This window comes from Echeneis naucrates, chromosome 6 (genome assembly GCF_900963305.1).
Source record: "Echeneis naucrates chromosome 6, fEcheNa1.1, whole genome shotgun sequence".
In the NCBI taxonomy this organism is placed as follows: domain Eukaryota; kingdom Metazoa; phylum Chordata; class Actinopteri; order Carangiformes; family Echeneidae; genus Echeneis; species Echeneis naucrates.
Window position 1 is genome coordinate 12,520,766 of NC_042516.1, and position 22,980 is coordinate 12,543,745.

A 22,980-nucleotide genomic window follows, 5' to 3' on the forward strand; every position below is an offset into this window, starting at 1 on the left:
CTAACTGAAAAGTATTGGAAAGGTAAGATGATGAACGATTTCCATCTCCAAAATCAGTAAGGAAACCCCCCCCAAAACAAAACAACCAAAAAAAAAAAAAAAAAATAATAATAATAAATAAATAACGCAAAACAAAACCAAAAAACAAACAAACAAAAAAAAAAAAAACCCGTCGAATTGTCGCACAAACTGCGCAAAACAACTAAAGGAATAATTAAGAGAGCCATATCGTCTCTAAATAAATTCCCTCGACACCTTACAACACACATTTTCATTGATGCGTTTGCTGTTGCAGACCTGCTGCTCTCACACACACACACACACACATTGAACAGTGTGTCACCGCTGTGTCTCAGAATAAAAACCAACAGCAGAATCCACACGCTAAGACGGAGTGCTGATGAGCAGAACTGGGCTGCAGAGGATGGTGTCAGAGGTTTGGAGGCCTGACACCAAAGAGCTCCTCGGTTTGCAGCACCTATCAAGCAGATGACATCGCAGCTCTTTCCCTACAGTTCTTAATGGACTTTTTATGGGTTTGTCTTGTGATCGCATGACCTATGGCTCCTTGGCCCCTCAGTGGCTCCTGGCAAAGCACATGAGAAACATGCCGCCCTCCTGGTCTGGCCTAAGTGGGGATAGAAAACATCCCAAACAGTCACTGGCGAGGGCGGTGCGATAAATAGCCGACCGAAGCTTTCTTTAATATTTAATGAGCAGGCAAAAGCAACAAAAATGACTCGTGTCATCATTAAGCAGAGACTGGGAGAATGGAGGTAAGATCTGCTGGTTAGTTTAGTTCTAAAAGGAAAAAGTTGGCGCGCCGTTTAAAACAATGCGGGCACTCCTGGTTTTAATATGTTTGTGTCCGGCGCTCCGCGTTTCCTGAAGAACGGTATCTGTTCCACATTTTGTGATGAATACGGAACCAACGGAGAATATGATGCAAACTCAAACATTTGGGATCAATTTATCTTACTGAGGCTCAAAGTCACGCAGGGAAACTATGCGATACGAGACATCCAGAATTTAATTGTTCATTTCAATGCGAGAGCCACCATTTATCTCTCAGTCTGAGGTTCGACTGCACTTACACGTCGTTTAAAGCTCTGGCGTCACATAACTTCAGTATTTTAAGTATCTTTCCATTAATATTACGCAGTAATTAGTTTGGGTGAACACTTGACAGTACAAGGACCAATTAGTTCAACCAGAGACCTCAGTTAAGAAATATTAAGTCGTTTAAATTACACATGCTATTTAAATCAAGAATTGAAGAAAAGATTAACTATAAAGGAAGGTGGTAAATTAAAATTTCAAAAGTTTAAAACATCACGATTTGTCTTTATTTCCCAACAGCATACGACACCTCTTTCCCAATGCAACATTTCCAATGTTGGGAGAAAAACCCTATAGATGGAGGAGAAAAAAACTAAACAAAAAGAACCAAAAGAAATGATCGCAAATAGATGATTATGTGAAAACAAGATTATGAACAATCTTATTAATACCTAAGATTCCCACCATACTTATCTGGGGAGCTGCCGTTGCTCAGTCTACTCATCTTTTGGATCCACATCTGCATTTCTGGCAATGTACTTGCTTTAACTACCTAAAGGAGTTTTTTTTTCCAGAAAGGTTAGATCACAGCAGAACATGATTTCCTATAGAAGGGCAATGCTCAAATGATACACCAGACTGTGTTGGCGCTCTTAAGGCTTCTTATCTTTCACAACATAAAAAAAAAGGTAAAAAACAAACAAACAAACAACAACAACAAACAAAACAAACACTACTACTTCGGGGTGAAATGCGCCCTCACCAAGCTAAGTCAGTCCTGTGGAGGGCCAGGCCTAGCAAGGCAAGGCTGTGGACGGGATGGAGGCTGACATTACTGGCCCTCCTCCTCACGCAGAAATTGAAACACAGAGGAGAAATCTTTATTGGCATAACCGCGTGCACACATGATACGGTACATCTGATGAGCTAAAGAGCCAAGGGGGACAGGAGTCTTTGTGTTGGTGGCTGTGTTCTGTGCGAGGCCCAAGTCCTAAAAACGAAAAGCAGAAAAGAAAAACCAGTGGAGCTGAAAATTAAACTCTCAAACCACAACCACTAATTTACACACCACAGAATATTTTTCTTTATCTTGTAATAATGTGAGCTTGAATCCTTTTAAGGAGGGATGTTAACTGCAGTTGAGTAATTCATTGCATTGCACCAAACAAAGGTCATTTAAGTCCTTGCTTTATGCAAAACATTTGACAGAGATACGAGACTCTGACTTGAGTACAACAAATCTGACAACAACACACACACAGACACACAAAAACAGACCCCCCCCCCCCCCCCCCCCCCCTCCACACACATACAAAAAACAAAACAAACAAACAAACCAGAAAAAAAAAAAAAAAAAAAAAAAAACCCAAACAACAAACAACAAAAAACACAAAAAAACCCAACCAACATTTAAGGTAAGCTTTATGGATCAAAGAAAATGACCAAGTGGAGTCGTAAGCATATTGGGGAACATAAGACACAAATCACTTCTCTACTGTAATCAGTTTAAACATATCTGTTCTGATTATATTTGTGGAACTGCGCTCCTATAGAGTGTAACATGACTTCAAACTAACCTTAGCCATGAGCTGAGTGCCAAAGCCTCCCTGGTAGTTATTCCCAGAGGGGACCCCCTCCATGACTCCTGGGACAGGGTTATAGGTGTCACTGGACCAGCACCGACCTGAACTCATGTTCAGGATTTTGGCCAACAGTTTAGGATCAAGACCAAGTCTGTGAATAAAGACATTTCAATTACAGGAAATTAATTGCAGCTGTGCTTGTGCAAACAAACTAATAGTTATTTGTGACCAATTTGATATTCACCTGATTCCCAAGTTCATTGTCTCTGATGTACCAATCATTCCAATGGCTAAAAGCATGTTGTTACAGATTTTAGCAGCCTGTGAGAAAAGTCAGTCTTAGTGTTCAATAACTGTAACAGATTACTGTAATATTTATTCATACAAGTGACTAACTTGTACATACACAATAGAACTATTATTTTTATACACAAACAAAAACACACAGATTTAATCTAAACTACAATTACATCTTGACATTTAATTCCACATATGCACATACCTGTCCAGTTCCAACTTGACCACAGTACACCACATTGGTCCCCATGCAGCTTAGTAGTTCCTTTGCTGCTGTAAATTCCTCCTCTGCTCCTCCAACCATAAAAGTTAGTTTTCCCGAACTAGCAGCACCCACACCTGGGAATGGAATATCATTCTTATATATGAAGAAGCATGTTCAGGCCTGCAGTGGTGGTTGGTGCATATTGCAGTATTTTCCAAACGTTTCATCAGTTTGAAGGTGGCCACATGATTCATATAAAAGTAATTACGTTTAGCAAAACAGCCTTCTTTAAAGTAGTAGGAATCAGAGCTACAATCATCATTATAATATTCATCTGGTGCAGTGTGAAACAGTCCTGCTTTTTTGATGCTGTAAGATCAAAACTTCAATTTCAATGACTTCAACAGTTCATCCTTTTTTCTTAGAGCTCCAAAAATAGGATGAAAGGGCCATCGGATCTCCAAGCAGCCAAGTGTTTTGGTTGCCCAACAAAAGCCTCACTGTATGGGTCCCCAGTCTACCTCACTACCCTTCATTGTCCTGATGGACAACACTTTCTTTGGAACACACATAGTTTGAGCAGAAAATTTTCAATGAGCTACAAAAAGGGAGATAGTGATCGACAAATAAGTTCAACTGTTTTTGCTGCATCATCACTTGACCCTCCTCCTATCTGTAATAAACTCTCTAATAAAATAAAGTTAAATCCATTACATATACATTAATTACATATAAATATTAGACTGAGAATAATCCAGAACAAATACATTCATCTCAGGAGTTAATATATTTGAAGTGAAGGAGTTTGGAAATAGGAACCAACTGGCTAGCAATCTAGGACACCTATGAATCTGTTATGATTCACAAAATGCAGTTGAGCTCCACAAAATTAATGCAAATGAAAAAAGCAGCATTGCATGCAAAGCTATAATAAATGGGAAACCATCACAGTCACTTAAGTTTTAAAAGCAAATTGTTTTCTCTTTTTTTGACGAAGACAGTAAGCCATTTAGCCTGTTCTTACTCAGCACGTCACCCCCAATCCTTGGACCTTAATTGGAAAAGTTTGCTCAGCCTCTTCCTAGATTTAGGAACAGCTGTGTCTAGATCTATTGGTATATTTGACACATTAAAGTTCACATGGGGTGAAAGGCTTGGTAATAACACAATAACCAGATGCAACCCATATGGGTTTCAAGGAATTAACCAACACAGTTCATACATGATTAATTCAAAAGTTTACAGCAAGTTAATCGAGAGAAGCCAAAAATCTGTGAAATATGTTCCCCCGCTCCCTCATCTGTAATCAGCCTGCCAACAGCATTTGAGAGAGGAATTTGGAAACTTGAAAATAGAAGGAATTACACACGTGTATATATATATTTGACACTGGATTTTCTAGTTAATGAAAAAAAAAAGGGGGGTGGGGGGGGTTCTATACTATTCTCTCTATTATTACAATTGATTATTTTAAGTAGGTAAAAAAATTGTAAAAATTGGGTCTTAATTAAATGATTTTCTAAAGTAAAACCTAAAAGGACATAGATGCATTTTTCTGTGCTAAATATACAGTCCATTGGGGAAAAAAACAAAAAAACAACAACAAAAAAAAAAAAAGTAGTAAAGAAGTTATTTCTTTCTTAAGTGGGCCATCACAATAAGTGTTAAATTCCCTTTGGATACGATAAAAAAAAAAAAAAAGCCATCAGAGAAGATGCTTGTAGATTTTCTCAAACTTGAAAACTACAGAAGCACTTCTGATGTTTCCATTTGAAGAAGTATGAATTGTTTATATTATAAGAGTAATTCTGAAAAAATAAAAAAATCATCTTACCAGTTAAGATTTTTAGTAAAGATGATGCTTTTATTTGGATTATTTATTTGAAGTGTGTGATCACTCAGATATATTCCCTATCTAAGATAACTATACGTAAATAAAGATATGTAAACTTAAAAACCCTTATACTTTTCCCTTTTACACCCATAGTTGACCCATACCTAAAACTTTTGTCATTGAAATCAAAGACAGCAGTTATCGCATCCATCCTTAATTTTTTTTTTTTTTTTTAACTTTACACACACAAACTAAACGCATGCTGGCTCAATTATGTCCCCACCACGTGTGCTTTCATGTTTAAGCTTTAACCACTGTGGGTTAACGGTCACTGCCATGCCACTGTACTTCTTTTGATATCAGCCTGACCGCTGGAAATGCTCAAAATGTTTCATTTAGGAACAAAAGCCTGCTGATTGACGTGAAATTAAAGTATGACATACACATCAGTTTTCACAAGCTAAACTGCTGCAGCCACACACACAGAAGTTCAAGGCAGAAAGCAGGGTAACTTTAATCCATGTGCACTACCACAGAACGGAAGCATATAAATCATTACTAATCTTTAGGGCCACTAAACCATAAAATGAACCTCAATTCATTTAAAAAAAAAAAAAAAAGTGGCTGTCCTGAAGCTGCTGAGGCCAAGTTCAAACAAACGGGATTTTCTGTTTGGACCCCCAGCTAAGTCAGAGAGCACACACTGTACAGTTTAAAACATTTTTGAAGGCAGAAGCAGCTCCTCCTTTTCTTCTACACATAGGTGCTGCACTTCATCAACTAACCAGATTCAATCTGGTACCAATCAATCTGGAAATACTTACATGCTTGTGTTTAAGTTTCAGTGTGATGCGACAAAAAAACAAACAAACAGACAAACAAAACAAAAACAACACACACACAAAACAAGAAAACAAACAAACAAACAAAAAAAACCCCACACCTGGTGACAGTGACACGTTGCCCAATTGTACCCAAATAAGAACCCCCTCCACTCTATTATACACATAAACACATTAAGTATAGTTTAACTCACATAGTAAGCCATGGCGTACTGACTTTATAAATGCTACAAATTTGGAGAAATTAAAATTTTTGACTTTCTGTAACAACTACTTGATAAACACACCCACAAAACATATTCTAACAGATCGCCAGCTTATTCAACACTTGATCAACTATTTATTTCAGAGATGGCTGACTAAATAAAAAGCATTGGGTTTAAAATTGCATAGGTCACAGCACCACAAGGAGAAGCGAAGTTGCTGTACAGTTTAAGCTCTTGGTTGTCAATACAGATACAAGAACGTTATAACCATCATGATGGTTGCATTTATTGCTGATTAAGTGTATTCCAGTGTATTCCCCCCACCATTTAGTTTAAGCTGCCTGAAGCAGCCCCAATGAATTAAAAATTTATATTATTTCAAGATTAGACGTGTACTGACAAGCAAATAACATACATCATGATCAAAAAAGTAAAATGTACCTCCTGATACAGGTGCATCCATAAAAACTGCACCCTTCTTATCTGCAGCAGCAGCCATCTCCTTTGAAACAACTGGATCAATGGTGCTGGAGTCAATGAGTAGGGAGCCTTTCTTGACCTTTCTGTTGGGAAAGAGAGTGATTAGGAGCATGTTGGATAACTGCAAGAGGTAAGCTTGCACAGTTTAAAAGAGAAGCCAATGCATACTTAAGAATGCCATTGGGTCCAGTGTAAACATCTATGACATTGGGACTAGAGGGAAGCATGGTGATAATGCGGTCTGCCTTGTCTGCTACCTCAGAAGGATTATCCACAATCTAAGAATGCACACAAAATCACAGGACTAGAAGCAAATAGTCAGGAAAATATAGACAAAATAAAAACATTTGTTGGAGTTTCAAAGCCTCACCTGAGCACCCAGCTCTTGCACTTCTTTGCAGGACTCTGGGAAAACATCTGTAGCAATGACTGGGTATCCATGTTTCAGCAAGTTCTTTGCCATTGGGTTTCCCATATTGCCCAGACCAATAAACCCCACCTGTGTCTTTGAGGCCATAGACCTTGTGGAGACTTAAAAATAAGGACCAAATAGATCAATGCCTAAACAAATGATCCTTTCCCCATATCCAGGAACACAAAAGCATGTATTGTACAGGTAATTTCTATTGGACACTTTGTCAGGCCCTAATAATTAAAAGCTCAGCTGTGCCTTCTTAGCATTGCCAAGAGTGCAGTCTATATCTTGTTTACATTTGAACCTTAATACAATTGCCCTTCAAGTGTCAACGTTATCTGGTTTATGAATACTCGGGCTTTTTAATAAATGGTTACTGCAGTAGCACTTGATAACATGAGCTAAAAAAAAAAAAAAAAAAGAGACTCATTTTCAAATTAAGAACAAACAAGAAAGTGCATTGTGAAGAGAGTGAGCTGTATAACTACTATCTTTTCAAAAAACATAAGATAAAATACAATTCAAAACTAATATATATAGTGTATATATGTATAAATATAAATTGTGTATCAGGCTACCGACCACAGGTGCAGGGTGCTGCTGTTACATAATGTGTCCTAAATAAAACAGGCAGACGGGGCACAGTGGGACATAAGGGCATATTCTTTCATTGCTCACACTCCAGAGGTTTAAAAATCCAGCTCTGGCACGAACAGACACGAAATTTTCACAGAAGAACCAGTAAAGTCAACCAGCAGCAACAGCAGCGCTGCACCATTAAAGCCAGTTTTCTATCCCTGAACTCAAACTTCACCAAACATTTCGAGCAAAACTAGTAACTTATGTCACAACGAGGCTTCGAGTTACAGCTCAAACCTCCAGCGACGGTGCAACGTCGTCACAATGAGCTCCCAAATTCAGTATTAGCTTCTTACCAAGTGCAAAGTCGACATGTTTGCAACTCCTTCCAACTAGGTACCGTGACACTCTCAACACAGCGGCCATGCTTCTTTCCTCTTGACCGTGCGCGTGACGTTGCAGTACGTATATTAATGGCGGTTCCTCCGTCCAATCAAATAGCAGAGCTGCGCAGCAGGGTCCTCCCCAATGCAGCCAATGAACTACTGCAGGGGGCGGATCTCTGTGCTCACTTATACTCCGATTTTCTTTAATAACGCTCATGCCTATTGTGTCACGTTGATGTGAGTCTTAGAAACCCTTGAAAGACTCAGTAGCTGTTTTCAGCGAGCCTCGTACAGTCTCTTCACTAAATCACACAGGTGGGAGATCTTCCTCTGAGCCTAAAGAAGCTGTCTCCTTCGAATAATACTGTACTGACAAGTCTTTTATAATGTAAACCTAAATATGGCCTGTTGGTGTTTAGAATATAGCTACAGTACAAACATGATGTCTAAAGCAGAACTAAGTCAAAAGTAAAATATCTGCACAACTATGTCCGGGTACATTAAAATTTGCTGTATAAAAACAGGAACTGAATGTTTTTGTAGCTGTTTTATCTGAACAGGATAGAATAGCACCAGATGGAATATAAGATGATTTGGTCATGTTCACGTTTGGCCAGTGTATCACTACAATAACAGAATTTTTTGAGGGAACGTGCTTGAAATACTAACTAACTGACCTTCACTGATAATACATTAACAAATCCATCCATATATTACATATATTACATATATATACACATATATGTACTACTATTCCGAGGATGCACCTTTTATTGAGCTGAATAAATATATCGTTAGAAAATTTAATTTTGAAATCAAAACTTTATTCAAATATAATATTTTTGACCTCCTCTCTTGACGTATTGGGGATATTATTTCTGTGCCACTCTGGTGGGATTCCCAAGCGGCTCTCATTTCCGGAAATGACGCAATGTTGTTATTATTCCAGGAAGAAGGTAGGGGGAAAGCACTGAACTGCGTCAACAGTTGTTTTCATGTTTCACTCGGATTTCAGCGTCAGTTCAACATGACATCTGGGTATGTTTGATTTTTATTTAAAAAAAACTACCGATAAAACCGTTCACCGTGAGTTTTTGTGAGGTACAATCTCGAGACAGCGTTGGTTACTGTTAAGGTTAGCTAACCTTGTCCTCCACTTGGTAGCTATGCTCTGTGTTAGCTGCTGTGTTTTATGACGTCGCGGGCATCTAATTTAACGCAAGTAATTTATTAGTTAAACTGAATAGTTTAATTAGTAGCTTTTTTTTAAGTAAACGTTAAATATGTCACCCGCTTTTTATTCGTATTCTTGTCCTGTGAAGTATGTGGCTCAGGAGAGCTAGCTAACTGTGTAGCTAACTCAGCCAGATATGATCACGGTTTTCTTTTGGGCCTTGTTTCGTAGTTAGTAGTTCCCACTTGCCAATTTTAGCCTTTACTGCTGACTTTCGACAAGGACCTCGCAGATTGAGCATCTCGATAGTTGCCGCAAACGAGGAGAAAGATTGTGATCATGATCTGTGGAAATATGAGAACTACGGGCCTCGTTCAGAAAAATATCAGCTGAGGCCTAAAGGAGTCAGGCCAGCTGTGTGTTAGGAGGAGTCTGCTGTTGTCTAAATTAGGAGCCAGGATATACCTGGATACACAGTGGTATAACGTTTACTTAACTACATACAAGGCTACTCAAGGCAGTAAAAGTAGAGTAAATTACTCAAATAGAAATCAGTTCCATCCATCAAAGCATCAAAAGTAAAGCTGAGAAACACTTTATCATTGTTGGTTAATCTTTTTTTCCTACCTTAAAATATGATTATTAAGCATAATGATGGCTGGTCCAGGGAGAAATTAATAAAATAATAAAAGAAAAGTATGTCAGAGCAAGTAAATCAAATTATGCGAGACGCTTTGCAAAATTAATTATTCTATTTGTCAGTACGGCTTAAATCACAAATGGGTTTTGGGGAATAGTATGAATATCAGCTTTTGCCCTCAAAATATAATGCAGTTGGCCACACTAACGGTAAAAGTAAAGCATTTGTATTTCATTGATACAAATTAGTAATTATTGTTACACCACTGAGGATATATGAAAAGAATCACCCAGCTCATGGTTATCTAAGAGTTGGATCAACGGCAACTAGACATGGTTGTAGATACTTAAATATGTAGGATTTGTCTTCATGTATCTGTAGCCACATCCGGTTGCCTTCTGTTCAATTTAGCTTGGATTATCTCTGATGATACGTCTGCAAATTTATTTGGGACAGCTGTTTCAGTTTTAAATTTGAGGAAGGAAGCTATTGCCAAAGTCTTGGGGACACATTGTTACATCATCATTTGAATACCTTTCAATATTATCTGAGTAGCTGCGTTTCAGCAGTTAACATTCATGTTTAAAATTTTATTTAAATGATCATGAAGGCATAGTCATTTAAACACAAAGTCTTCATGTTGTCTTAAAAATGACAATTGCATGGACTGGACCAATTGAAAAGCCACAGTAATATTTGAACATGGGAAGTAATATGACTTGAATGTTAGAATATAACCATAGCATTTGTTAACCTTTTGCTCTTTTTTTTTGATGATATGTTGGAAGAGAAGGACATGATTGGTGTTATAAATGTAGACGTGATGGATCTTGTGTGGAGTTTTCCACTGAGAAATTTTGAAATTGCTGGTCATTTGAGAACAAGTTACAATTGCAAAAATTGGATTGAAGTTTTAGTTTAAATCTTGACAGGGGCTGCTATAATAGTATAAACCATGACCATATAATGTCATTCACAATATCTGGGCTTGTATATCATCTATATTAAAAATGAGAATTAATTTGATAATTTGTTTCATGCAAGTTTGAACACAAGACAGTACAACCCATAAGCAAATACTTGACAGAAATACTTTAGGTGGCCTTAAATGATTGCCTTTGGAAAAACTGCAGCAGTGATCAAAGCTGGCAAACGACAAATTATTTAATAGCAGTATACAGAGAGTGTAAGAACCTCAAAATTAGGTTAACTTCATTCTTTGAACTGGTTAGTCGATTGAGTTACTGTCATTTTAAAGAGTGATAATTCAGGTATATCTGCTGTTATTGTTTCTAATGATATATTTTGTTGCTTGTCTTCTTCTATGTAGTCACTACTGAATGATTTATGGCACTGTTCCTGGATGGGACTTTATTAGGCAACGACATGGACACATCAAACTTTGCCCACGTCATCTTCCAAAATGTGGGAAAGAGCTACCTGCCACATGCTGCCTTGGAGTGTCACTATACCCTGACACAGTTCATCAAACCACATCCAAAGGACTGGGTTGGCATATTCAAGGTGAAAAAATCTTTCAGATATGTAATGTAGTTAGAGTAGAAGTAGTGATAGTCTTAATACCCATAGTTATACAGTTAGATATTCTGAAGTACAGAAAAAATTAAACATAGTTTATTGAATGTTAACTTCATTGAAACTTGAAGCAAAGACGTGGTTGTCATTGGTTATCAATGTGACTTGAAATTAATGAGTCTTTGTCAGTGCACCTTTAGCAGTCACATGCAAGAATGATTTTTTTTTTCTGTAGAAAATACATTCCCAAGATTTAGGCGCCCCTCCACCAAAATAGGAGTAAAGAATTTAGTCACTGATGAATAGAATTAAGAAACTAGGAGTCAGCTTGAGTTTGGCAGAGGTAATGGAGCATTTTGACCTTTACCACACATTTGACTGTCCCACGTGGAACTCATTAAAGGAGCACATTAAATCAAATTCAGTGACTGGAATCCATTTTTCCTTTATCTATAGTGAATCATTGAAAGAAGAAAACGTTGCACATGGCTCCAGGTTTTCTAGACAAATGTTTTTTTAATCTATCAGGAATGAAATGCAATATGTGTTGTTCAAAAAAGTGTTTTGAACACTGTCAACAACAGCGAAATTGCAATGGTGTTTTTTTGTGTTTTTTTTTTTTTTGGGTCATAGATTGGAATTCATAAATATTCTGTTATGCTATTATTCAAGTTGCATACAGTAATGCTATTAAACTAGCCAAAATGTATTGTTGCAGTCCTGCTGCAGTTTGTGCTGCAGCGATTTGAATGCCTGGCCTGTGTTTAATGAAAAACCTTAAATTCTTTCTCTCTGAAAATCAGCTTCTGGAATTCATGTCCTCTGTGATTTGTGAAATGGGTGTACGCAGAGGTTTTTGCCAAGCCCACTGAGAAATTGGGTCAGGTAGGGCTAATGTCTGGAGGCTGTTTGAAGAATGAATTCAGTACTCTGTTGTAACTGGATGACATATCACATTGCGTTTTTAGCCTGAAGATAGGCACCAACTGGCAGTACAGATATTAAAATCACTAATTTCTCAAAGCTCTAAACCCCAGAGCTTGGCTGGGAAAGGCTGAGTGCAGGATTTTAAATTGCTTAACTGTTCTTGGCAGTGCTAACAAAATGAAAACTTGCCAAGTGCTTGTGTTTGCATGCATAGTGATACCTAGATATGCTTTGCATCAGTGTTCGCTCCATGAAGAAATTTCTTTGCTACTTTTTCACAGTCTAGTAGAGCAGCATCTGCTTAAGATCATTGGGAGTGTTTCAACTTGCACAAGGATTTCTGTAGGCTATCCATTTGGTATGCTTCTGTTGTAAATGTTAGCATCTCCCAGTATATTTGATACGCTGCAGCGGTAAAACAAGCAAGTAACTTTTGGTTCCATCGCTTGTCGGTAGGTTTGTTTGTAAAATTATATGTTTGAATTATGGTTACTTTCAGATTTTAAATTTATGTTGTCACTTGCCAGCCTACAATAATTTACAAATGTTTTAATTATGCACTTTTACTTGGCAAGTCAAACAAAGCTAAATACGCTATTGATGATAAATCAATGGGAGACAGGCTCTTATTTGCTCGCGAACAAAAGCAGCCTTTGGCTTTTTGATGTTTGAACATTTACCATAATGCCTGATATGAGCTGTCTTCAGCTTCATGGAAGAATGTTGTTGGGACAGGTTGTCAGAGAGGCCTAGGACAAACCAAGAACAGTTTATAATTAACCTGTCTAAAAGTCAATCCTCTGTGTGATTCATGAGAACTTGGTCCTGAATTTTAACATGCTGACTGACAATCCATTACCTCCTCCAGCAACATTGCCATCAGGTCCTTTCAGCTTTCTTTGAAAGTAGGGCTTTGCTGGAATGCCGGTGAAATGATAATGTTCAAGTACATGTTGCTTTGTTTGCCCTTGTGATCATTTTGTGTCTTCTCGTTCTCCCTGTTGTTGAGTCACTAATCCAGTTTTTACTGGTAGCTCTACCCCACCCCTTCCTCCTCTCCTATTTATAAGAGTTGCAAACCAGTGTGTTGTATGTGAAAGAGTTCCTCTCAGACTTTTCACCCACCACCACCTTTGCAGCTCTAATGAGTGGACTGGTGAACACTAGCCTTCAGTAATGACTTTCACTAACTAGGTGCATGTTTTAATTGCTTCCTGTTCTTTACTACTTGAGGCTGGAAATGCGCTCGTAACAATTGGGGGTTTTGGAGCACTAGGGCCTTCTATCTCTAGCTTAGATGAACACTTGCAGTATTGTAGCTGTAGGCTGTTTGTACACAGGCACACAGGCTGTCCAGATTTTAGGGAAAATACATCAAAAGCAATATCTGTTGTAAAATGAACACGATCTGTCCACTTAAATGTGGGGGGAAAAAAAAAATTTCAGCAAAACTTTGAAAGTCACATTGCACGACCTGATCTATGTTTTGTGACAGAGGCTCGTGTAATACACTGGATTGACTAGGCTTCTTATGGATGTGTGTGTGTGCGCTGAAAGCCAGCCCACTCGATGTGACTCTGATTTTGTTTGACAGTTTTATGGCACCAGGCTGAAGTTATGGATGTATTTTCTGTACTCCCCCTCATCAGCCATCAGTTAACAACACATAAAATACATATAATTACATTTTGGTTTTCATTTTCAAGTTGCCTATGTATAAAATTTTCACCTATTTTCCTCTTCCTGTTAGAAGTGAGTTGTAGCTACATTTCCAGAATTTGGCTTGTTCATGACAAGGGCTGGCCCACATACACATGGTGACCAGGAACTGGAGCGTTAGAGAAATGTGACTTTTGTGGGGGGTTTTGTGTGTGTGTGTGTTTTTTTTTTTTTGGGGGGGGGGTTTGTATTTTTAATGGAATTTTTTCAAAAAGTCGGGACAAAAAATAGTCAAATTCATTGTCTTGTGCAATCATCCCAAGTTAGATTGAAAACCCCAATGATTAGAGTAATAAATTGGTTCGAGAAGGTTGCACTGTGAATTCTGTGAAGTCTCCCTGATAATCCTCCATTGTTGTTATTTTACACTGATGTGGTGAGGACGCCTGGTTGGATGAATTCCCCACTGTGTCTCACAGGTTGGTTGGAGCACAGCAAGAGACTATTATACATTCTTGTGGTCGCCTCTCCCTGAGAACTATGTTGAAGGCACGGCAGTCAACAGAACAGTGGTGTTTCAGGGTAAGATCATACCATCGTTTTATTTAAGTTTGACACCTCTTAATGACCACATATCAGGGGGCTGTTCAGAGGATTGTTAAAACTTTAATACGAAGTCACTGAATAGAGCTAAATGAGCAACTTTACCCACAAATTTCTGTTCAAGTGTGAAAAACATTTTAGTGAGTTTTTCCCTTTTATACTGCTTTTTATAAAGTGATGGAAACTGACACAAAATGTGTTTTCCTTCTTTTTTATATTCAAACCATCAACATTACATGTACCATGTAGTGTTTGTTCCTAGTCTCTGAACAACCCTCGCTCTACTTTTAGCAATCTTAACCCTAACCCTAGCCTTGGTGTAAGTGTGTATTTAAAAATTGTCGTAAATATCTCTTAATTTACTTCTTTGTATTATGGAGTACTGCGTTTGTGTCATTCTCTCCCAGGATATTATGTGCCCAATGATGATGGGGAGTTCTACCAGTTTTGTTACGTGACCCACAAAGGTGAGATCCGTGGAGCTAGCACTCCTTTCCAGTTTCGTGCCAACAGCCCTTCAGAAGATGAACTACTGACTGTGGAGGATGAATGCAACTCTGATATCCTGGTGGTCACCACCAAAGCTGGCTTCCTCGAGGTAGAGCGTTCCTTCCTCATACATCAGTGTCTATAGTGGATTATTTTGTGAATGACATCAATATTCACAAGAAAACATTTTTTTCTGTTCAGCAAAAGGTAGAAGAAGCTCAGAGAGAGAAAGATGAGCTGGTCAAAAACATGGCCCTCCTGCAGCAGGAGAAGACACAGCTGGAAATGGAGAAAGAAAGCCTGCAGAAGGAGTACGAGCAGGAAAAAGAGACCTGTGCCCAGTTGAGAAGAGACAACCAAGTAAGAGAGCTTGCGTTAAGCAGGAGTGATGTCATGTTTGTTGCTGTTCTAAAACTTGCAGGTCTGGCAAAAATTTTACTTTTTCATTTTGTAATGTATTCTAATTAGATTTAAGGACTGCAGAATAATTCATTTATAGAATTGACAGTCCTGAAAAGTAATGTGGCATAGTGGTTAGTGCTGTTGCCCCACAACAAGAAGGTTGTGGGTTTGTTTCTTGGGTCTGGCGCCTTTCTGTGTGAAGTTTGCATATTCTCCGCCTGCCCAAAGACATGCATTTTTAGGCTGATTGATGACTCTAAATTGTCCGTAGGTCTGAGTGTGGGTATGAGTGGTTGTTCGTCTCGGTCTCTGTATGTATTCGACCTGTCCAGGGTATATCCCGCCCTCGCCCAATGTGAGCTGGGATTGGCTCCACCTCCCCCCCGTGACCTGAAAATGGATAAGCAATAGAAGATGAATGATGAATGAATAAATGAATGAATTGACAGTACTGTCTGTCTTTCAGAGTTATTTAAATTAGTTTTACACCGGCCAAACAGTCTCTTAGCACCCCCTAGTGAAACATTGCAAACAAGCACAGCTATCCTAATTCAAAATCCACTGAAGTATAAATCAGACTCTGACAGATATGAATGTCTGTATTATCAAAGCTGTAATTCAGCTTTTTATTGCATAACATTAAGTCTTAAAAGAAGTGTCAGTAACAATTCATATTGCTGTCTCCTGCCATATATCTGCTGGTTTTAAAACAGCTTTCAGATGAAAACATGATTACAGATTTTGTGGCTGTTAATTTTATGACTATACTTTTTATATGATTTTTTTATGTGGTGTGAATATAAAGATTCCAAAATCTTGCCCATAAACAAACTGTAAAAAAAAAAAAACATTTCCTTTTTCTTTTTTGATGTCATCTTTTAAGATTGAGTGCTCTGCATTGAGCCATAATATCCATTTTTATGTAGACTTGCATTTCAAACACAATAAACTTTTTACATCTTGCACACATATTCCATATGAGTCCAAGATGGAAAGTGATATAGTAGGGAGCTTGAATTTTATCTTGATTTATGTAGGCCTTTGCAAAAAAATGTAGTAAATCTTATATTTTATTACTTATATTGATTATACTTTCTTTAGATCATGCAGGTAACAGCATTTTTTATTGTCTCCCAGGAGGTACAGAATTCTTCCCAAGCTCTACAAGAAGAGAAAGAAGAGGTGAAGAGGAGACTGGAGGAGGCCACAGCCAGAGTTATACAGTTGGAGGAGGATCTGATTGGAGTCACCCAGAAGGGCCTACAAAAGGAAACTGAACTGGATGGGTGAGTACAGCATGGTAGTATTATTTGATTTTGGTAACATTATAATGAACTGGGTATATTATGTGTCAGAGTTGTGTCATTATTATTTGAGCAAACAGTTTTTAAAGTGTGGTTAGCTGTAATATGAACTAATGTAGAATAATTCATCCTTTTATGCTATTGTATGGTAACTGAAGTCTGTTTCTAACCATTTTTGACATTTTTTCCAGTCTCAAAGATAGAGTGAAGAAACTTATAACAGAGAAGGATGCACTTGAATCTCATCTGAAGAACGAGAAAGATGAGAAGGAACTATACAAGGTAAGGAGTATTATAGCTTTATAGCTTTTTGAGGATGTTTCTTTCCTATTAGTTCTTTGGTTCTTACATAAACATGAATAACAAATGTGGATGTCTCCATTTATGTCAGTGGGGTTGGGTCAGCAGTAATTTGGTTGACTGTTAACTTAATGAAAGCTTAACAGTCTATATAGTATACAAATTAAAGGTCTAGTTCAGTTTCATTTCAGTTTTTTTTCCCCCTTCTTTTCACTTTTTATACTTGTTCATCAAACATTAGGTCTAAACATGGGATCTGTGTGTGTGTGTGTGTGTGTGTGTGTGTGTGTGTGTGTGTTAGATTCACCTGAAAAACCGGGAGCTGGAGAACACTAAACTGAGTGCAGAGCTGCAGATGCTGAAGTCTGTGGATGTGAACAAGGAAAACACCATTGCCCAGTTTAAAGAGGAGGTGGGACGCCTCCAGGCATGCCTTACTGAGAAGGAGAAACAGTACAGAGAGATCCTGGCCAAAGTTTCTCCCTTGGTAAAAAATAAGTTAATAAAAAATTTTGATTGATCACATGCAGTACCTAATTTGATACATTCTTACGTTACACGATAATATGAAAATGAATTATGAAATAATAGGAATAAGAATGATAACATGTAACAACCAATAAATGTTAAAAACATATTTGTTTCTGGCAGGGAGATATGAAGGCCCTGAAGGAGCAGCTGCGGCAGAAAGAAGAACAGCTCCAAGCCAACCAGCAGCAATCCGCCCTGTTAGCTGCCGAGTTGAGGGATGCGTCAAGGACCCGTGATCGTACCATGTCTGAGCTCTACCACATTAAGGTGGAGGTCGATAGTCTCCGCCAGGCCAAGGCAGAAGCTCAGGCCCAATGTGTCCGTCTGGAGCGTTTGGTGGAGCAGATGAAGGCAGAGGCCAAAGAAGAAGCAGTAAGGATGCTGTTTTATCTCCTTGGCTTTATTGAATGAATTAACTGTAAGTAAAGCACAGCATTTTTAGATAGGTTAAATATCACAGTCGGCAGGGGTAACTGATGTGTAACTGATGTATATACTGGGCTAGTCATGAACATACATGATGGGCCTATAATGAAAATTTTATCACCGCAAATTCAAATATCATATATCATAAATATTTTTGGATGTGTGATAGGGTTAGGGTTCTCTCTTTGACTCTTTATTGATCAACACACTCACTGACGAATCATTTGACTACATCAATTTATTATGGAAAGGCTTTTAGAGATTGTAGATGATTTCTTGCTATCACCATCAATAATAGCTGAGCATAATAGTGATGTGTCTTTTTTGTCACAAGGCCAAAGTAGAAGAGGAGGCTGCTGCAGACCCAGCTGTTGTAGCTGAGCTGCAGAGAGAGGTGGAGGACCTGAAGATGCGGTTGCACATGGCTGCAGAACACTACAAGGAGAAATACAAAGAATGCCAGCGACTGCAAAAACAAGTGCTTAAGCTCTCTGAGCAGCAAGGGGTAGGTCCTTCACACACCAGCTAACATACTGCATACATCGCCATATGAGTAAATGGCTTCAGTGTCAATGTGCCTGTCCACCAAACATTCCCAAGTTAGAGAGGTTCCTTGAATTCCTCAGTCTATGTTAGGTCTTTCTTAACTGGAATCACTTGCAAATGCCCTGGGATTAGATAAAATAATCTTTATCACAAACCAATCTACTTATATCTGCTCAAAAATTCTTTCATTTAATATTTTTTAGTAGCATAGTTTTGTTTCAATCAGTGTTATTTTTTTGTGTACAGATAATTGTGTGTCTAACTCATATTTGTACTAATTTACTCTTTCTTTTGCTTTTAGAGTCTATTTTGATGTTCTATGCAGAGCTACTTTTCACCAATTATTATTTTCCTGTCTGTAGGAGTTGAAGAAAAGTTCAGTACAAGAAGCCACAACAGTTCCAGCAACAGTGAGTCCAGACGCATCAGTACCCGGTAAGTTGAGTCTAACTGACAAACTGTAAGTCAAAGCTGGAATCAGTTATCAAAACTGCTGATAATAATTGTGTGCGGAGGTTTTTCAGTAGTGTTATATCTGAAGTGACTTCTTTGTATTTCCTATTTTACATTATAAATCATTCATTTATTTGAGAGTCTGGTCTTGGATATATTGTAAGTTGGTTGTAATAACATTAAAGTATAATTGGGTACCACTTTGTCTTTGTAATGATCAACTGAGCATAAACATTGCCCATGGTCTCGCTCCATTCACTCACTATCTGACATGTAACCACAGGGAGTCCAGGCTCAGCTGATCCCATGTTGGAGGCCATTATCCAGGAGAAACTCAAAGGCATCAGCCGAGAGGCATCTGACAGAAATGACAGATACAGAAAATGCAAGCAAATGCTGGTGGTAAGAACATGTTTTTGTTTTTTTTGTATCCAATCACTGATTGTGTATCCTTTAGTGATATGGTGAAACCCTGTTATGAAGGACTTGCATGGTATCAAGGTATGATATGGTGTGTCCACAATCAGGAGGAGAAGGAGCGTAGCTGTATGTTTGCTGATGAGTTGGCCAAAATGGAGGTGAAATTTAAGGAGCAGCTGAAGACCAATGAAAACCTGAAGCTGCAGCTGGCAGCCGAGGAAGATCGCTACAAGGTTAGTATAGCAGGGGAACAAACACTTAGCACGGCTCAGACTGTCAGCTGCCAGCAATCCTCTGCTGCCTTTGAAGCAGGTCCGTTTTTACAACTGCTGCTGTGTATGGCTGGTCTACCTCAGGGATCAAACCTTTGATGCCATCTCTCCCCCTGAACACATTCTGACAGTGTTGTTTATGAGCAGGCCTATCTGTGAGACATTTTACTGCTGTTTATGTCAGGCTCGAGTGACAAGCACAGTTTTGCTCCGAGAAGTAATCTCCAGTCGCCTAGCTAATGTTGTGCTTGGCTCAGTTGAGGTGGATATTTGCTTAGTGTCTCGGAGGAATTCAAACAGGTTTTGGTTTGAGCACTATTGCACACAAATCAGTCCTCAGCAAAGAAAGGTTTTTAGGGGTGTGATCAATTCATGCCAAACAGTAGGGTTTTATTTCAAGAGCACATAAAAAAAAAAGCTAAGAATAGACAATTTCCCTTCTTCCCTCTGATTTTGTGTCTTTTGTTTACCTCAGAGCCAAGTAGCTGAAAAGGGCCGAGAGCTGAAGGAACTGAAGGACACACTTGCACTTGTTGTGAAGGATAAGGAAAAACTGGAAGAGGTTAGTGACAGCATTCATTTTTGCTTTTATAGACTTATTCCACTCTAAAAATTCACAGAAAAGTGCCATTCCCCTGCCATTTTCCCTCTACCAATCTGGCCTGTGTTTAATATGCCTCTAATTGTAGAAGCAAAGTAAATGAGTTCTTATTTTCCATTCCATTACTTTGGACCACAGCAAGGTCCTCATTGACCTAAAGTATTGCTTCGAGGTAATGCTGTTAGCGAAGAGAGGCAGAATGACCCAATTTGAGGTTTAGACTATAAATTAAATTGGCGTCTGCAACTAACATCAGTAAAACAGAGCGTCCTATTCCCTTTGAAAATGAGGAGATTCTTTTTTTAATGAAGGCACTAATTAAGCTGTGTGAGGGAGACGAAAAGTCAGAACGGCTCAGAAGCTGCTGTGTAACTGTAGCACTGATATATTGCTGTCAAGCAGGAAAGCGTCCTGAGATTAAATCAGATATGCAGTTTCTCCGAAAATATCTTGCCCATGGTTGAATTTAACGTTGCCTGTGCTATTTGCTGGAGTGAAAAACGACTTCAATTCTGCCATTGTGTCCCCCAGGAGCTCCAGAAAGGCAGCAGCAGTAGCAGAAAGGCAGATCAGGGGGACAGTGAGAAAACCAGCTTGGAGAGCATCCAATCCAGTGTGCCTTTATTCCTGCAGTATCCGGTCCCATATGCCCAGGATGCCCCCACCCCGCTGCTGGTCTCACAGAGCCCCAGCAAGTTACAGTTTGGGAACCCTTACTCCATTTCAGACACAAAAGGTTGGTTTCATTTAAAGAAGGGTACATCTTTCTACACTAACAGTTGCAGAAATGATACATCTGTGGACTCTCTCTTTGCAGATGAGGCAGACGAGGAGTTCTCAAATGACCAGCTGCTTAGGCTGCCCCCTGTGGGCCCCCCCTCTTGGGACAGCAATGTGGTCTGTATCCAACCAACCCGCAACCACAGCCGGCCAGAAGGCCACGATGAGTCTGAGGAAAAGCAAAATAACAATGTAAGCCTCTCTCCCATGTGTGGTATGCAGTGGAATGCAACTGAACTGAGGATTTTCTCTCTCTTGCTGAATATTTGCCATAGCAGAGGCTTCATTCTGGAAATGCTCTTACCTTTCTTTCTCAGGGTAACAACATTGAGCAGCCCACAGCACCTGAAACTCACAGCCCATTTGTGAATGATGGACAACCAGCCTTCTGCTTTGATCCCAGGTAACACTCCCTCACATGTCCAGACTCCAATAAATGCCGTCCAACCCTACGGTTTCTAAACCTATGCATAGTAATGCGTCAAACGGTGGTTCTGCTGCACAACCCCCTTTTGGTGGTATTAGCAGAGCAGCAGGCCACCCACCTCGCATCAGACAGATGCCCTTTATTAGCCTGCACTCCTGCCCACATCATCACTTGGCTGCCTGTTAATGTGGGCTTTCTCTCGCTGCTCTTCTGCTTCCCTTCTCCATGTGCAGCATGGACATGAAGCGATGTCCGCTGTGTGAGGTCATCTTCCCGCCCAACTACGACCAGAGCAAGTTTGAGGAGCACGTGGAGAGCCACTGGAAAATCTGCCCGATGTGCAGCGAGCAGTTCCCGCTGGACTGCGACCAGAAGGTGTTTGAGAATCACGTGCTCACTCACTTTGACGGCCACCCGCTCAACTTTGACTAGAGAAAGAGAAAATCTGCACATCTGCTCTGCCTACTTCCTGTCACTGAAATAAGTCACTCTGCACCTCTTTTCTGCATGTAATGGTGTGAAGATCCACTCTTTAGGACTATACTGATTTCTGCTTTATTACTTCAACTTAGAAGCATTTTGAAGTGATGTGACATTTTAAAATGGAATTCTGGTTCAGTGTGTGTCCCAGGGCTACTAAATCTCTTAATGCTTTTTATAGATGGAATATTTCTGTTTGTTTGGATTAGGGGAACGAGACTGTTGTACGAATATATAATGACTTTGGATTGACTTGGCTCTCACAGATCTGTTAGATTACTTTACAGGACGAAACGAATCAGGGAAAGAGAGGAGTGTTTACCGAATTTACATTTAAAAACATTAAACCAAATGCCCCCAAATCACTGTACAAGTAATTTACATATAGGCAGTCAGGGAGACACCTGATTACATCCAGACATAATTATACAGTATATTGTCAGATTCATCTATTTTAGAATAATTAAAGCCAACGCTGTTGTGAAAGCCTTGATACTTTGTGTATGATATGGATTTGTTTTGTGTTAAGTTTCCTTTTGTTCTGTTTTTAATTATTTAACTGCGTTACTGTGTCTGACTCTTACAGAATCTTCATACCATAAGCTGATCAGTGCATGCCGAGTTTCTGTTTAATTTCCTTCTTTTGTCCTTCTCCTTTACAATATTAAGTTATTTCATTCATAGAAATGTTTCATTTGTTCAGTGAATTTAATCTAATCATCTAATATAAATAAAGTCTGTTTGAAAGTGAAGTCAGTCAAATGTGTGTGGTATCAAAACATAATAAATCACACGTGACTTTTTAGGCACACATTAGAGGAAGTTTTATTCTTAATGTAACAAAAGTTTACATGAAGCAGCTTTTTGAAGAAATACAGTACATTACCATTAGTTTCTCCAGGCGACCTCTGTTTTTGCCTTTTCATACACATTATATGATTGTTTTTTTTTTTTTTTTCTAACTCCAGAAACATATGAAAATATAATTTAATGCACTTAACACATGACAATACATTCACTGTACACTATATCAAAGACTTCTCCAAACTGGCAGTATAATACTGTCACAATAGTTCCTTTACACTAACATCCATGCAGTGAAGATGTTATCTGATGGCTCATCG

General features: G+C 38.8%; 2 protein-coding genes across 3 annotated transcripts; one reads left to right on the forward strand and one right to left on the reverse strand.

Annotated features, from left to right (window-relative positions):
• Positions 1-1,323: 1,323 nt before the first annotated feature.
• Positions 1,324-7,950, reverse strand: hibadhb (3-hydroxyisobutyrate dehydrogenase b). Its single transcript, XM_029504559.1, has 8 exons — positions 7,857-7,950; positions 6,877-7,037; positions 6,675-6,784; positions 6,468-6,589; positions 3,145-3,278; positions 2,887-2,963; positions 2,637-2,793; positions 1,324-2,050 (listed from the first exon to the last, which is right to left on the reverse strand). The coding sequence occupies exons 1-8, from the start codon at positions 7,924-7,926 to the stop codon at positions 1,892-1,894; spliced, it is 990 nt and encodes a 329-aa protein (XP_029360419.1). The 5' UTR covers positions 7,927-7,950; the 3' UTR covers positions 1,324-1,891.
• Positions 7,951-8,812: 862 nt separating this feature from the next.
• tax1bp1b (Tax1 (human T-cell leukemia virus type I) binding protein 1b) lies at positions 8,813-22,608 on the forward strand. 2 transcript variants are annotated; one of them, XM_029505094.1, is made up of 17 exons: positions 8,813-8,924; positions 11,031-11,224; positions 14,302-14,404; positions 14,833-15,023; positions 15,116-15,274; positions 16,454-16,602; positions 16,812-16,902; positions 17,222-17,407; positions 17,572-17,823; positions 18,212-18,382; positions 18,786-18,858; positions 19,160-19,278; positions 19,404-19,529; positions 20,044-20,130; positions 20,701-21,141; positions 21,267-21,352; positions 21,610-22,608. In XM_029505094.1, exons 2-17 carry the CDS (start codon positions 11,048-11,050, stop codon positions 21,806-21,808), a joined length of 2,610 nt encoding a protein of 869 aa, XP_029360954.1. In that variant the 5' UTR covers positions 8,813-8,924; positions 11,031-11,047; the 3' UTR covers positions 21,809-22,608. The 2 variants fall into 2 exon arrangements, with proteins under 2 accessions (XP_029360954.1, XP_029360955.1); XM_029505095.1 differs by lacking the exon at positions 8,813-8,924 and having other exon boundaries at positions 11,048-11,224; positions 20,701-20,905; positions 20,987-21,141; positions 21,610-21,808.
• The last annotated feature ends 372 nt before the right edge of the window (positions 22,609-22,980 follow it).